This window comes from Pteronotus mesoamericanus, unplaced genomic scaffold, assembly GCF_021234165.1.
Source record: "Pteronotus mesoamericanus isolate MK-2021 breed Mesoamerican mustached bat unplaced genomic scaffold, CSHL_Meso_final contig_116, whole genome shotgun sequence".
Taxonomy (NCBI): domain Eukaryota; kingdom Metazoa; phylum Chordata; class Mammalia; order Chiroptera; family Mormoopidae; genus Pteronotus; species Pteronotus mesoamericanus.
This window is the reverse complement of record NW_026555027.1, coordinates 8,240,014-8,256,644: the sequence shown is the minus strand read 5'-3', so window position 1 is coordinate 8,256,644 and position 16,631 is coordinate 8,240,014. Positions and strand designations below refer to the sequence as shown.

At 51.4% G+C, this 16,631-nt stretch overlaps 1 protein-coding gene across 2 annotated transcripts in view; it reads right to left on the bottom strand.

Moving 5' to 3' along the window:
- Positions 1 to 15,837, bottom strand: part of ABCG1 (ATP binding cassette subfamily G member 1) — a 47,981-nt gene extending 32,144 nt beyond the window's left edge. For both annotated transcript variants that reach the window (XM_054578653.1, XM_054578654.1), the window contains exons 1-2: positions 15,659 to 15,837; positions 9,011 to 9,254 (exon numbers count right to left, since the gene is read on the bottom strand). In XM_054578653.1, the coding sequence (XP_054434628.1) occupies positions 9,011 to 9,254; positions 15,659 to 15,700 (286 nt within the window). In that variant the 5' untranslated portion in view covers positions 15,701 to 15,837. The remainder of the gene's footprint in view (positions 1 to 9,010; positions 9,255 to 15,658) is intronic.
- Positions 15,838 to 16,631: the final 794 nt, after the last annotated feature.

Genomic DNA, 16,631 nt, shown 5'->3' with positions numbered 1-16,631 from the left:
CGGTGGCTGGTTGCTTCCTGACCAACCTGCTTGGCCCAACCCAGGAGGCCCTCCTGCCTCTTGTCCCTTCATCCACATAGTGAACCCAAAACAGAACAAAACAAGACCAAGGATTCAGATATTGTTTGCCTCACAGAAAACAGGTTCAACCTGTCCTAATGGTGCTACCTGCCGCTTTAAATATAAGTTCTGACCTGTATGGCCCTCACGACCAATGTCACCGCAATCACTTTAATTAAAAAATGTTTTTAAATTAATTCAAGTCTGGAAAATTGTGAAGCCTCCTCATTCTGATGAAAGCTACAAGGACACAGAAACCAGCCCGGATGCCAGCCATCTTCTTGAGGATGGCCTAAGTATCAATCTGTGCGCTATTTCCACTCCAGTGAAGTCTCCCAAATATGCTCAGAGACATCAAAATAATACTAATCAGTTTAAAAATATCTCCACCATCAGAACCATTTTAGAAACATCTTTTGGAGTAAAATTAGGCTACAGGAAAAGTTCTGGCACTTTCAAGGCCCAAGTGTTCCACGGACTTGGAGTAGAGCACGGGGTTTGCACTCCTCGGGGTCCACGGGGAGGCCCCAGTTCAGGGGAAGGAGAAACCGCGGCCCCCGGAGGCCGCAGCATCCGGACCCGGAGTTCCGCATCCTCTGCTCGGGCTTAGCAACAGCGCCCCGCGCTCAGCCAATCGTGCCCGGCTGCTGAGGTTACTCGCGAGCGTTGACCGACAGTAACCTCGGCGCGGTTGGCGGCGACGGCGGCGGGCCATTACTGCGCAAGCGCGGCCGCGCGCTCCGGCCCCGCCCGCACTTGCAGGCCCGCACCTGCGCGCGCGGGAGAGGGGTGGGCGGTGCTCTCCTTTTCCAACCCGTCAGATTTTAGGGTTCCAAAGGAGCACGAAAGTCCTCCAGACAGCCTCCACCAGACCCACAACCGGTGTGTCTGACCGCCTGGCGGGGACAGTGCAAACGTCACCGCGGGCCCCGAACCTGCAGAGTCAGCATGGCACCATCCTGGGAAAGAGATGGGGTTTTACTCCATATTTAAAGCCCGCGGAAAAGCCGCCTGAGCCTCCACTTTACTAGGGCCTGATGGAGAACAAGGCCAGACTGAATTTGTCCCTTGGAGACTAGCCAGTCTCCATGCCCTTGGAAAGAAGGTCTGGATACAAAGACAGGTGGCCCGATAACTCCAGGAGGGAGAGGGCCCCCGGAGGAGCTCAGCACAGTCCGTGAAGGACGCCTGGGAACCCCCTCCCCAGGAGAGGTGGGGAGGCCCGTTGTGGCACCTCTGCTGCCCCCAGGGTTTGGGGTTGTGTATGCAGTGGGCAGAGTAAACCTCACACAGCTCACTTTAGGGAGCCTGAGACATGACCAAGGGGGAGTTCTCAGTGGAGCTTGTTGAGGCAGGCGGGACTGCAGATTTCAGGTGGAATTCGAGATCTGCCTTCCTCTAAAACTCCCTCCCTCCCGGGTAAGATGTCCCTACTGATAGGGCCCTCTGGCTTTCCCCTGACAACTTAATGATGCAGTGTGCTACAGCTAACATTTGCTTAGTAAAAAACATGTTCAGTTTAAAAACAAGTACTCCCCCCCCCAAAAAAGTGGGAACAGCGAAATAACTGAGAAATCCCACAAAACTTCTGCTAAAAGGTTCGCTTTCAAGACAGGCAGTTGAGCTCTCAGGCCGGGGACTTTTTTTGTCTGAGTGCACAGGGCTGCCTGAATGACTTTAAAGAAACAGAAAACGTGACTCTTCTGCTCTTCTATGGCGCTTCGCCCTTATCGATTTACAGAGAACAAACATGTCAGAGCAGGGTCTCCTGCTCAGGGCCCTGCCCCCAGGGATGCCGCTCCAGGGCCTGCTCCCAAAGCAGGCCTCGGGCCTCGGTTCCTCCAAGGGCCACCTGCTACTTTCGTCTTCCTTTCCAGGTAGCTCTGGCTCTTGACACACTCGGTCACTATTTTGTACTTGGGTCAGGCATCCTCTTTTCAACTTGTGAGTTCATTTCAAGACCAAGATGAAGGTCTATCCTGCAGAGTTCCAACAAGTGGAGCTGGATCGACTAATGAACAGTACTCGACTTCAGATGTCATCTCGAGAGACAGACGCCTTTTCTAAGAGTTCGACTGTGCCAACATGGGCCTGGCTGCCTGGGGAACTGTCAGCCCCCAGTTACTAGAAGTGCTCACAAGGAGGCTGGCCACCCACTGCTGGGGATGGGGCGAGGAGGTCTACTCCTTCGGTGAGGGGTCAAGCCACGGGAGCTCCAAGTCCCCTCTGGACTCGAAGATTTTGATTCTAAATATAGGTCTCTGTTGGATGTAATCACAATCATGAAGTCAGTCTGGCATGTCTTAATTTTGACACCGAATGCTACTTGCCCTACAAAGCACAGGGTGACTAACAACAGCACAGCTGGCAGAGTGAGAAGTGAAGCTAACGGCTGGGGTCAGACCAGACGCTGCAGACGCCCGAGCCTCCAACCCTGACTCTGCAACCGCCTCCTGCTGCCTTTGTTCATATAATGGGCAACAAGAATGTGTATCGGATATATTTTATTGGAAGGTAAGCTTTCCTCTGAAGGTTCTAGAACTTCCTCAGCATGGGTTGGATAGAGAATCACCCCTGTTCTACAAAACCCTACTTTGTACCATTTCTTCTTTCCAAACAATTTAATCTGACCCATGTGGTACCTTTGTTTCTTAAATAAGCAAATCTGTTGATTCTAGAACTGAACTCAAAAAGAGCAGGTATATGGTTACTAAACAGTTTTTTTTCCCTGCCAATCTGTAAACAAAAGAAAGGGTTTTGTGTTCAGCGAAATGTCACCTTGGGTTATTTCTTGGCCTTGGCAGATTAGGTTCTGGTTTGCAAGAGAGAACTTTAGTTCGAGAATATGAAGTTTTCAACATACAAGCATATTTGAGGTTTTAAAAGGAGGCAGGAGGGCACCCACCCAGCAGGTGAAAATAAGTGTGGCAAGAATGTCCCCAAAAAGTGGAACAGTGAGACCAACCCCCTACTGTGCAGAGCACAGTCCAGCAATGTCACTCTGAAGAGGCCAGATGGCTCAAGAAAAGGCACAATCTCTGGGAAAGTGGCAGAGTGTGAGCATGCCCGGATACAGGACCTGCCAATCCCAGGATCACAGAGATGGCCAGACACAGAAGCAAAGGGAGAAAGGAGACCTCCACGCCCATGCTGGCAGAGCCGCCTGAGCCATTCCTGCGAGGGTGTAGAGCCTGACAGCGGCACATGTTTGAACCACGCACCCCAGGTCCCAGGCCCCAGCGGGATGACGGTTTGGCTTCCCTGCAGTGTGCTCAAAGGGAGGGCATGTGCTGGCTGGAGTAGAGAAGCATCTAGATCCTTGGATGTAAAGTCCTCCTCGTAAACTAGCAAACCCTTTGGTTTTGAACAAAGTCGGTCTGCATTCATCTGTCATGCGTCTGCTGCGAGAGTCGGCTCATCCTCGGCAGCTTTTCAAAGCCTCTTTTGGAGCCTATAAGGTAAATGATCAGAACTGTTCCGGAAGGCCCATCATCAAAGGTCCCCGAGTGGGCGTCCTGCCTGCCTGCCCCAGGGAGCCACCAAGAACTAAGAAGCTGAGAACTGGCCCCAGAGGGGAAGACAGGGTCTCCATTTGGCTCCATTTATGACACCTGAGCCTCAAGCAAGGCGCCCATGTACGAAGGTTTAGGTTCACCACACTGCATGAAATAAAAGACTAGATTTGGCTATATAGTCTCAAGGCTATAGTCTTTTAAAAGACTATAAAAGGCTATAGCCTCGAATGAAGACAAACGCAGACTATTTAAAAGCAATTTCCTTTCGCACACAAAAGAAAACCCACCTTAGCATGATGGTTCCCAAGAAACACAAGAGTAACCCACCCATTCATGCTGCAGGAACCCCAGCTGAACTCAAGGAGCCCAGCCCCTGAGCCCTTTGCTGCCTTGGGATTTCTGCAGCCCCCCTTAAACCGGCCACCCTTCCCATGCCTGCCCGAGGGGGTTGGATCAAGTCACCCAGCTCTTGGTTAGGCTCCGGTCTTCCCTTAATGGAATTCCTTAAAGGCATTTATTAAAGGTACGTTCCACTCATTTTAACCTGCCTGTCATTACAGGCCTTGGGAAATAGTTACGGAAATTAAGAGAAAGCAAACGAATTTGAGAAGGGTGTTGAAATGCATTTTTATAGCTTAGAAGCAAACCAATATAGATAAGCTGGGGCTGCCCAGATTGTTTAACTCCTTCCTGGCATTTGGCAAGGGGGAGGCTGGCGGGTCGGATTTCAAAGTAGGAGATGCTATTTCATCCCATTGGAGGGTTACCATGTTGAGACAACGCCTGGCTGAGGGATAGTAAAGAGAATGTGCTAAAGCTCCAGATATGGTTACTTTTGTTCTCAGCCTGCACTTCACCCCGAGGTAAGCCTGGGAGGGGTATTTAATTTCTAAGAATCATGTCACCTGTTTATGGGAAAGCACGCCACATGCCTCAGCCTCCCCTCCCCGGCGAGGGGACAAAACAGCTACGGATGGCCCCAAGGACTAGGAAACGCCTTATGAATGGCAGAGGGGACTGACATCCAAGCAGGTCAATGAAAACCAAAATCAGTCCGGATCGTCCATGCAATTGCTGATAGCTTCGTGAAATGGGGCGAGGCCCATCCGTGCTGTGGCGCTCGGGTGGCGGGCCCTCCGCGGGGCCAGCGGTGTACCGGGTTCCTTGTCGGGTCTCAGCCTCAAATCCCACAGGCCTGCTATCAAGCCCCACCTTCCGTGCTCCTGTAACCTGGGCTGTGACTCTGAACCTCATGTATTCCACGGGTACACCGGGCAGGACTGGCCCTGAGCCAAGGGGACCTGCTTTGATTTCACAAATGGAAAGTGCCACGGTCTCCTTCATGGGCTGGGATGGGGTGAGGGCGTAAAGCACTATCCAGAGGACCCCGAGCACTCTACTTTTACTTTACGACCAGTTACATCCTAAGACCAATAGAGACCCCTGTATGAATGAGCCCTGAAAGCCAGGAAGTGCTATTTCTGCGTCAGATGTTCTCCACACCATCCATGTGTTCATCTCAGAGGGTCTGCTGTGGACTCTCTTCTTAGCCTGGGGCCCCACGTGTTACCAACAGAGCATCTACGTGCAGGAAACAGGAGCTGCTTTCAGAAGTAAGCTACCCTGGGGCCTCATTGAGAATGACCAACCTGCATTGTTCAGGTAAGTCCCCTGACACAATAGCTTGTGTGCCTGCATGGAAGTCCACGTTGTTCCGAATCTTTTGTCCCATCAACTTAAGCTACAGTGAGTGAATTCCTTGAGGGAAACTCATTACAGTGTCAGAAGCTGGTGAAATCATCCTTGGGGTGCAGTCTTTTCTCTTGAGAATGGCTCCTTTCATAATTACATTCTCTACTAGGAATCTATTATATGATCGAGTTTTTCCTCCAAAGACATCACTAATCATACGGTGAAAACGTAACTACAATTGAAACTACAAGATGTTTTGTTAAATGCCATATTCAACGCTTGGTAATCATCAAGCTCAAGAATGTTCAAGAACTGGTGCTTGGCCTCTCCTTCAATACTGCCATTGATCACTCACACCTTTGTTCTGAGGATCATGACGTTCTCCTCCTCTGTTTTCTTTCTTTAAAATAATTCCGTAGGAGTTTAAAAGAATATTCTAATCACAGCGCAAGCTTTGCTACAGCATTCTATGTTGAGATTGTGTTATAGCACCATGTCCTGGCAGAAACTGTGTGAGAAAAAGACTTTCCTGGAATTTATTGGAGTCATCTAGTGCCTTTGTGATAGGAAGAAACCTGGCGGGGGGGTCAGACAGCCAGTGCCCAGCGTGGACTCTGACCTTAAGCAAATCACTTCTGCTCTGGGGCTCTGTTCCTTCTGCTGCGCAACCAGGCACTGCCGTTCTCGCGTCCAGAGACGCCATCCCCACCGGATGCCCTGCCGTCCAGCCCCCGTGCGGTCATTACCAGGAGCACCCACGTGTAAAGTTGAATTAAAAAAATATAAAACAATCCACTTGACAGAGACGCCAATACTGACGTGGTGACAGAGGTAAGAGAAAGAGCTCCTGCCCCCAAGGCCAGTCACTCTTGGGGTCACACCGAGGGGAGGCCAAATACACAATTGCCACGTAGAGAAAAGGGACATGAGAGAGAAGCTGGGATCTGAATTCTTAGCTTGCCCTCGGTGTTGCTGGGGACAGAGGCAGTCACCAGCAATGGGAGGGACAAAGCGGGAAAGGCCACATTGAGGGCAAGGAGCCAGACCCGAGGGGTGGCTGGAAGCCGACGGGAGGACAGCGGGCCTGGTGGGAGCGGTGCAGGTGGCGCTCGCAGGGATCAGCCCCACGCCTGGGTCCAGGCTAAGGGCTGACTTGGACTGTTCATCCTGGAGGCAGCTCTCGGTTGGGGAAATATGGTGCCCAAGTCACTAGCTCACTGGAGGGGTGGCACCTGAGAGCCTGCTGGCGATGAGGACACAGTGAGCGCTGAGGTGTGCCTGGAGGCTGACCCCTCTCTTTCAGGAAAACTCGAGACTTCCCCGGGTACAGCCTCTGACCTAGTGGGGCAACCAGTTCAGCAAGCAGCAGCGGAGCGCCGGGCCTGGAGAGGGAGCACTGCAGGGACCCCGGCACCCCAGGCCCTGTGCCAGGCAGGGCACAGGCACCGAGTCAGACCGCAGCGCCCGGAATCGCCCCCACAGTCCCAGGCCTGCCCGGCTAGCTCGGGTGGGCAGGCCTTAACCACTCAGGGTCCTTTCTATTCAGTGAGAAGGTGGACAACAATTTCCCACCCAGAATTTATGTTGGAGTGAAAAACTGTCTAAATTCTGAATGGCAGGATACCGAGAACAAAGGAAACGGTGGTGCACGCAGTGGGGGAAGGGCAGGCAACATGGAGCAAATGCAGGTGCCGCTGCAGAAGAGGGGGCCTGGGAGGAAGTCAGCAACTGGGCCTCACCTGCCTGCAAACCAGCCACGGGGACACAGAAGCCCCATGGTGTCCAGCTTCCTCTGGTGCTAACCATCTCTGACTCATGGGCGGGTCCCTCAGGGCTCACTTCCTCCTCCACCTCGTCCTCCTCCCGCCCTGAGCCAGCAGGGGTTACTACAGGACAAGTGCCTGGTAGCCACAGAGCTGAACTTCCAACTGCTGCCCCTCCCTCGCTGGTTAAGACGCCATCATCATTGGTGAAGTTGGGCAATTAGTATGACCAGTTCTGGCTTTCAGAGAATACAGGGTGAACAAGACGCATGTGGGGCTGGGAAACGCTCCTCTTCACTTACAAACATTGGTTGAGCACCTGCTGTGCTGGATGTCATACCAAGATTCTGCCACAGTTTTCAGGTGTTTGCATTTCTGCATCGCAAGCTATCTTCACTGTAAGCGAGCGCCATCCGAGCATTTCCAACCACCGGGACAGCGTTCCTAAGGCCACCTGTACCCGATGGACAGAAACTGGTCTATACTGCTTACGGGTTTGCCACAATTTGTCTGCACAGATGAACCAAGCCAAACATAACAAGGCCTTCCTGGTCATTTGGTGCATTTTTTTGGGTAAAAATCTTGCTTTCACGTTCAGGAGAGAAAGACTGAAAACTTACGGTGGAATTTCAATAGGCTTGGACGAACCAGCCCAACCCCGAGTCTGTCACAGAATTTCTTAACAAAACAGGCTGGATGCTGTGAAAATGTGTCAGGTAACAATGCTCTGCAACCAGCCGGTGAGAAGGTTTAGGATCCGTTCCTGATTGTGCAAACAGACGTAAAGTCATCCACCAACCACCTTGGCTGGCAGGTCCCAGCACCCAGTCGGTCCAGATTCTAAAATTATGGTTACCAAGAAGTCCAGGGTGCCCATGCCCTCAGCTTCCCGAGAGTAGGAAAACAAAAGGAAGGTAAGAGGGAGGGGAAAAAAAGGAAGAAAAATTAAAAAGTGTGTCTTGGTGGATCTTTTTCAAAAATTAAGAAGGGTCAAATCTAGGTTCAAGTTGGGAATCCTAAAAAAATGACAGTATTTCTGTGGCATGCGAGTCGCCTCTATTGTTCCAAATTCCTCATAGATTTTCAAAATGTTTTAAGTGATTCGTTAGAAACTAGGGACTACCGTTTCTTGGTGATGTGTAATGTATCCTTCCCCAATATGTCCCCCACCCGAAAGTTGGGTGGGCGATGGGTGCTTGGAGCAGAATGAGACGAGGGGCAAGTACCACAGGAAGAAATAGGCCAGAAATCCCATCCCAAGTGGCACTGACCTCACACACTTTAAAAATCTAGAGCTGGCAAAGGAATATCCAGGTTGCTAAGAAAACTCAAAATACTGTCAGCTGTCGGTTCCTGTTCACAAACAACAAGCTGGTGGCAAGCTCCTGGACTGTGGAACTTTCCAGAGACCTCCCAAATTCCATCCTCTCTATCTCTTCTATTTTTATTTCTATGGTTCATTTGACAATAGTTTATTTTTTAAGTATCCTATCAACATCACCCGTGACAGTCCTTCTAAGATCCTTAAATGTAGATGATTCATTTCAGGAGAGGTCATGCTAAGTTGCCAGCTCCCTTTCAACACCTCAGACCTACGAGGGAGCACCGGTCTTCCATTTTGCTCTGAAACAGTAAAGAATAGTCCCACCTTGAAAGAGTAACCTAAACAGCCCCCAGTAAGGAGGACCCCCTGAGTGCACTCCCAAAACCGGCCACAAAGATGTGGCCGATCTTTGTTAATTCTTTGTCCTCGATGAGGAGTTAAGAGCCACCGGGAGTGTTGAATCATCTATCCATCTGTTCATATTATAGGTAAGGAAAAAAATCAGGCACAAAGTAATCAAATAGATTAGCGATGTGAGTGACAGAGTGGGAAGACTGAGCCCCCCCAACTTCAGACCTACATTTTCCCAAACAACCTGCTGCTTCCTTCACAGGTTCCTCTCGCCTCCTAACCCCCACAGCAGCCGCGCTCCCTACCTTTCTTCCTCCACCAGGGTCCTTCTGGAACGGAGTAGGAGAGGTCCTTGAATTCAATGTTGACAGCCGCCCTCCGAGGCAACGAGGACAGCCGCTGGGCCTCCGTGAGGCTGTTGTCCACTTTTTTCAGGTGTCCGTTCAGCAGGTCCTTCTCGGTGGACTCCATGTTGCCGGAGACCACCTCATCCACCGAGACGCACACCGACTTGGGCTCCGTCATAGCTGCAGTGTAACCGCTGGCATTCTATAAAAAAAACAGGGAGGAAAAGCCAGGAGAGGATATGAGCCACATAAAGGAAAAGAGCACAGGAGACTGGCTACTAGATTCAAGGTCATTGAATATTCATAACAAAACTTCTCAAACTACAGAGCGACTTTGGGAGAGATGACGGCTTGCCTAGAGGAATCTATTTTCTCTAGCCATCACTTTTTCTTCTATTAGCACAACAGTGCTTAGTATAAGATATGAAACTCATCTAACCAGTCTTTGTTTGGAGTCATAAAACCTAATCACAAAACCAGACTCATTGTTTCAAAGAATGAAACACTAGCCACCATAAAATATTCTCTATGTACAGTCCACTCATTAAAAATCCCAATAAAAGTGCATAAGGCTCCTAAAAATCTATAATTGAACATTGTATTTAAAACGAGCTTTCTTAGTGCCTTTCTCCTGGAAGCTCATCAGCATTTCTCATGAGCAAAAATACCATGTGAACCTCTGGGTTGTGTGGGAGCTAGCTTTTGTTTCCCTTGTAAATTTTCCAAATCACTTACAATTCTCCTTTCTCGCTGTACCTTAATAATAGCACTGAAAAAATTAGGAAGTTTGATATTTTTTCTCTATTACACAGACAAGGTAACTGAGACACAAACAATTTAAGGAACTTGAACTTGCTCTAAGCTCCATAATTAAGTGAGGGGCAGAAGTGATCCCAGAATCTGAGTCATAAAAGAACAAAACAAACTCCCCCGGCCCCCAAGATGCCCCTTCCAATGCATCACGTGAGCACCTAACATTTCATAGCTCAGTGGCCTTGAAGCTTCCATTGGGAGTCCACCGAACTGCTGCTGATGTGCTAGAAACCAAAAGTCTCTATGCAAAGAAAGGTATATCTTTTCTAATGGCTTGGCAACCCTGAAAAAATCAATATGCTTCAGGCACCGCTGAAACTCAGAAGAACCCTGGGGTGGACAAATATTATTCTGTGCTTTCTCTAGCTGTCTCTTGAATCAAGAAGGAACATTCCACAGAGGTCAGAAGCGTGGGCCTCTGTCGATGCTCCTTCATACCACAGGAGGCAGTCAGCCTGATCGGGAGAGGCTGTGGATAACCGTCTGGGGTCATTCAAGCCCCTGAGACTACAATAGAACTGGGGACACAGCGCAGCGCTGTTATTTCTCCTAAAGAGGAACAGTGCCGTGCTGTTCTTTTTCCACAAAGTTTCGCTAGGCATTGCTTTTGAGCGGATAGCTTTGTGATCATTATTGTTTCTAATCAAAAATCCAAAGCAAAACCTGAGAGTGGATCATCCCTAAATATTCCTACCAACCTAGCAACTCACATGGCCAAAACAAACCCTTCCTGCTTTCGGAATGTCTTCTTGAGGGCACCTGACTGTGTCCTGGAAGAGCTGGCATTTTTTCCATCATGGTACTGAAGGGCTCAAAAATCTTGGAGGGCTTGGTGGTTTTGAAGATCTAAAGCACAGAGGGAAGGGCAGATGTGGGCATAGGGGTTTCTGGTTCTTGTGATGTTTGAAAATGTTACTTTGACATTTAAGAAAAAGGCATGGTGCGCACACAGGCGCGCGCGCACCTCTCAGGCATCTCCTGCCTCTGGAAAACTTAACCAAATCAAAGCTCGGCTCACTGACGATAACACTCTGTGGATAAAAATTAAAGTGCAGAGTAAAACTGACAAAATTAAGCTCGGTTCGCTACTGACCCAGCCTGTGAAATGTTTCCAGTACAAACATAAGTAGGTTCATACATTCTGGAAGCCAGAGAAGGTCTGTGTTAGTCCAACATCGGGGCTCCTCAGAGCCTTGGCATGACAGGTGTCTCTCCAACTCCCAAGAGACAGCCACGGGACCCGCCGCCTCTGCCTCCGAGCTTGCTCTGGGCTCTCTGTGTCGGGGCCTCTTAAAACAGTAATAGCAGACGCTGCCATAGCTCAGCACGTTCTTGGCTTTGGGTGATTGGGAGAAAATGTGCAACTTCAGCTCTGGCACCCAGAGCAGGCACCAAAGGCCATCCCTTTGCCCGCCCAACTTGGCCTTCGGGGCACGTGCTGCTGTCCCAGGCTTATAACCCACTTCGACTCCGTAATTGCCCCAGAGGCACCAAACCCTGGTCTTGGGGGGGCAGTGGAGAGAACAATGGGCAAGCCGAGCTCCAGGCCTGGCCCCCAAAGTTCCTCCTCACCCCACTATACCAGAGAAAAGGCTTGGCAACCCTGAACAAAGGTGTCCGTTCAGCAGACACCTTTGTAACATATGAAGGGCCTGGGATGAGAAAAATCACACACACACACACACACACACACACACACACACCCCCACCGCAGCATCAGGGAGAAGGGAGGGAAAGGAAGAGGAACTCACAAGCACCATTCCAAAAGAGGGAAGGGTTTGTTCTGGCCCAGAGAAAAGGCTAACCATAGGGTTCCAAGCCCACGTCCTGCTGGCAGACTTGGCTCTACCTCGGGACCCCCAGTCCCTGCGTGTTCAGTTGGGGGCCAAGAGTATCCAGCAACTCCTCTCCAGTGGCGGCCCCCTTGGCCTCCACCGTGGCCAGCACTCCGGCTGCCACAGACCGTCCATGCTCTCCCCCAGTGTCCACCCCAGGTGGCAACCCCTGAGGAGGCCCAGGAGCAGGTCGCAGCTTTCCTTCCTGATGAATACAGGAATGGAGAGCCACTATCCCAGCCACCCCCTCACCACCGGCTGTAGTAGGTGCCAGACCTCTATTATTATGGGGCCTCATTTTCCCTACGAGACCCTAAGCTTCTCTAGTCTCTCACTCGTTCATTTAACAAACTGAGCACCACGTAAAGTCCTGGGGGTTAGTGGTCACCCACACGGACATGGCCTATAACCTCAGCAACTCACATGCAAGATCAGGCCCCAGGCAAGAATAGGGGCAATTAGTTACAATACTGTGAGGCAAGAGCTGTAACGAGACCATGCAGAGACTCAGAAGGGACATGCAATGCTGCGCAGGACAAAGCTGGGTGACTAAACTGATCTGGGAGTGAGGAGGGAGAGAGAGAGAGAGAGAAGCCAGTATTCACTATTTAGAGTATTAAACAATAACACCTCCCGCATAGTAGGTAAGTGACTATAAACAATGACTATTGATTCAGCGAGCACAATGAGCCCTTTAAACGCCAGGCGGCAGAGAGTATGCCTCTTACGCTCTCCCCAGCTCTGGCGGGGGTACTGTCATCTCCCCTCATCCATTTCAGAGGAGGGATCTAAGGCACAGGGAGACTGCCCGACGTGACCAAGACCCCACGTTTAGTGAGTAGCCAAGGCGGGGCCCAGCTCTGCGTGGCTTGCATATGGGCACCCTGTCCTCCCAGCCGGCATCCCTAGCAGCGCGTAGCCTTTTACAGACAAGTTGTAGGTGTCCCTGGGTCATCCCAGCCCCTGTCCATTATAGGGACACCCACAACAAACTGAGAAAACCATACAACTCCACCCCAAATAAAGTAACATCACAGCTGTACGCAGCATTGTCCACCTTTCCTCTGTGGGTGTCCACTGGCCTCGCCCAATTAATAAAATCATGGAATCCTGTATGATGGGAGCTGGTGGCTGTCACTCCAAAATAGACCAATTCTCTGGAAACACATCCTTAGCTGAGAGCGACCTGCAATGTAGGTTACAGCTCGCTGTCTTCAGCATCCTGAGCTCCTTAATAACGAAACAAATACATCTTCCTTCTCCAGTGGTTCCATTTCCTTGTATGTTTCCCTACTTTACCAAAACCTTGTCTTGACCTCACCCCCTCCACACACAATTTATGCTGCATAATAAATGGTAAATAATAGTAAGTCCATTCATGGGTGTTGAATGCTGAGGCGCTCCTACTGGGACTGATCCTGCTGGCTGTTGGTGAGAATATCTCCTTTGGTGCTGATTTCAACTTGAATGCTCACAGAGACAGATTCCTGTTTAGCTGGAGAAGGTCCCTAACAGGCAGCGACCCATCCCACCTGCCACCCACTAGGCTTTTGTGAGGTTGGCTCTCTCTACTTACCAGGGAAGCATAGTTAGAGACAGACAGAGAGACACACACACCTGCATCACAGGAAAGGGAGGAAAAGGAAGAGGAACTTACAAGCACCGGGTGCTCACATGCACTTTCTCTCACTTCTCTTTTCGGTTCACCGCCAACGGCCTTGGTTCCCACCTAGGCAGACCCTTCCCTGGTACCCCGGGCACATTAGAGGAAAACGTACCAGTGAGAATTCTCAAGGCCACTGCCTGCAGAAAAATAACCCAAATGGCACACCCTTAACCAAGCAAAGGGCAGATGCCACTTGGGTAGTCACTCGGAATGCCAAACTCACCAAAACCAAAACCCTGGTTTCACATGACCTCAAATACCACCATCCCCTTGGAAACCTATGGCTGCCCCTTCCACCAGCTCGGGGACTCCACTGCCACTACCCAGGGGGCACTGGCTACTCTAACTCACACCTGGCCCACTCAGCACGGGCTAAACCCCAGAGCTGGGGTGACGGTAAGGCAACCCCCGGGATCCTAGGGAGCTCTCCAGACCTCATTGTTTATGACTTGAGTAAAATTCCTTGGATCAAACAAACAAACAAAACTCAAGATTTCCAGAGAGAAAATATATTTTTTTTAAAGTTCCCTAAAAAATAAGAGTCCAGCCACTAGCATCGCCACATGAGAACAAAACACTTGCGTTCTGGGGCTGTGTGTCCATCACAACGTAACATAAAGACAATCCTGACATAAAAAGCTCAAAACATTCTGATTCATTATTTTCCAACATGGGTAAGGCACTTTAGCGGCCCTGAAAGGACTTCAAGAGTTACCCAGCACCAAAAAGACCTGAAACTTTTTTACTTGCAACTGACAATAATAATCTTAATTTTCCATTATCAGCATAATTTAGGAATCCCAAATACGCAGGCAAATGTAAAAGGCAGGATTGCTGAGTACAATGCAAACGCCCAACCAGATCCAAGCAAATGTCATGGGGAGGGAATTGCCTTTCCTGGCTTTCCCCCGTCCACCCTTCTTATCTGTAAGAAGCCAAATGATAAAGGCAGAGCAAGCCCAGAGATAGGATCTGGCCTGCGAGTCCCTCGGCTCCCCCTGCTCTACCAACCTCCTTAACGTGCCCGTGGCCCCATTCTATCAGTTTACACAAAATCATTATATAATGAGCTGGCGAGGCGCGGTATGTTCTACAGTAACCTGTTTGGAATCAGAGGATGCAGCTGGCAGAACAGAGCATGCGCAGAAACCCGGCTACATTTTTTTTTTTTCCTCTTGAGCTTAAGGCAAGAGGTAACTGTCGGTCAAACACTGCTGAGCCCTGCTGACTTCAATACAGGATGCTAAAAATGAAATAAGGCGAGGGGTGGAGGTGACAAATTGGTGTCGCTGTGCTCTGTGGGCTTATAGCCTATGGGAAGGAACTAGCAGGATAGTAAATACACAGACAGAGGACAGAAAGAGGGATGGATAGGGAGGGCGATATGGATTGGAATACGTAATATGCTCTATTTGTACTTTAGATGACCCGAAATCCAGTCCATAAGTACCCACCTAACTGCAATGCCGGCTTGCTAGTCATGGAAATGAAAGGCCTTAGCATATAGGTGGGCCATCCCTTAGTTGGTTTGTTTTGTCCTACTGTGAGCTTATGGAGCTATCATAAATGAGCCAGAGACTTTTGACTACCCCTGGGAAGAGCACTTGCTGTATCTAGCAAGGAATTCACCAACACCGAATGGTCCCCATGCGGAGCTGGCACCCCCCTGAGACGTTAAGATGAGTGCCTCTGTCCCCACCCCCCACCCACCCCGCGTCTCTCTAAAGGATGCAGAAAGGTGGCCTGCAGGTATCCAGGCTCCTTCTTGTCTGCCTCCCCGGGACTCCGCCGCCCCCTCCGGAGCAGGTCCCAGAGAGTTCCCGGGGAGCTAAGGGGCAGTGCAAGGCTCTGGCTTCGGGGAGCAGCTCCCTCTTTTGTTCCCCGAGATCGTGCCCGGGAGCCCCTCAGGGTGGCGAGAGAAGTGCCGGCTTCAGGAGCCCCGGCCGCACGCGCCAGCAGGAGATGGGACCCTCTCCGGTCCAGGGTGTCGCCCTCCCCAGTACACACCAGGTCCTCGGGCCCCATGCCCCTCAGCCAGAAGCGGACGAGGTCAAGGCCATCTGTCCACTTGTGGGGGTGCTGGCCGTCTCCCGCCCACTCCTGGAGCCTCCACCTTCCCGGCGTCCTCGGCCGGTGCAAGGAGCATCCCCCAGCGCTGGATTGCGAGGACGTGGGCGATGGGAGACCGGGACCCAGGGGTAGGTGTCAAGGTGAGGGTGCGGGTCTTTGTGTGTTTGCTGCTCTCCTGGAAAACAGAACCAAGCCCCGGGAGCGTAAGATGCACTCACTCACCATGGCGGTGCCGACCGAGAAAGCGGCCATCAGACAGGCCATGCCCCGGGGGCGGCGGCGGCAGCAGCGGCGGGGACTAGGCGGCCGCGGTGGCGGCAGCAGCGGCGAAGGAAGAGATGGGCGGCGGGCACAAGGCTGCGCTCGCTCCTGGCAGGGCCACTGCGCCGGGTGCGGGTTCCAGCTCCAGCCGCTGCCGGGTTCGCCCCGCCCGCGTAAGCCCCGCCCCCGCCCCGCCCACACCCCGCCATAGGCCAGTGGGCGGGGCCGGCAGGTGCGCGTGCTCTTGTTTTGCTCTTGCTGGGGGCAGTGACCCAGCTCGCCGCTAGATCCACTCCGAGAGCCTCCTGCGCCCCTTGGCCAAGCAGGCGCTGTGGGCCGTCCCCAGTCCCGGAGCCCCTGAGTCAGGAAACTCTCAGGGGCTAGGCCAGCGGCCCAGGGCTCTGACACACAGCGGGGTCCCTCTCTAGGACCGCCATCTCCAAGCCCGCTCGGCTGTGGCCAAACCGGGAGCCCAGGGAGGGAGGGAAAGGGACAGGGGATCTTCTCTTTTCTTTTTTCGTTCTTGGGCATGTCTCTGCCAGGTAGGACCGTGAAGACTAATGAAGAGATGACTTCTCCATCTCTCCCTTCTCCACTACAGCTCCGTATCTGGGGTGACCACCCGTCCCAGGCAATGCACACTGATACACGCAACATTGCTTTGCGCCATTTGCAGAACTAAGCGCTGGTAACAAAGGGCTGGTAACGTAGGTGAAGGTGCCCAGACCCCTGTCCTCCCCCTCCAACCCCGACCCTGCCCCCCAACACAGTAAGAAATAGCCTTGCTTTTGCTGAGTGGTGTTTCCACTGCCTAGCCCAGTACCTGGTCCACAGCTGTGTTCACATAACTGAATATGGAATAACACTCCACCCACCCTCTCATTTGGCCCCAGACTGGAATATCAGATGGCCTGACATCTGCTAAAGCCCTTAT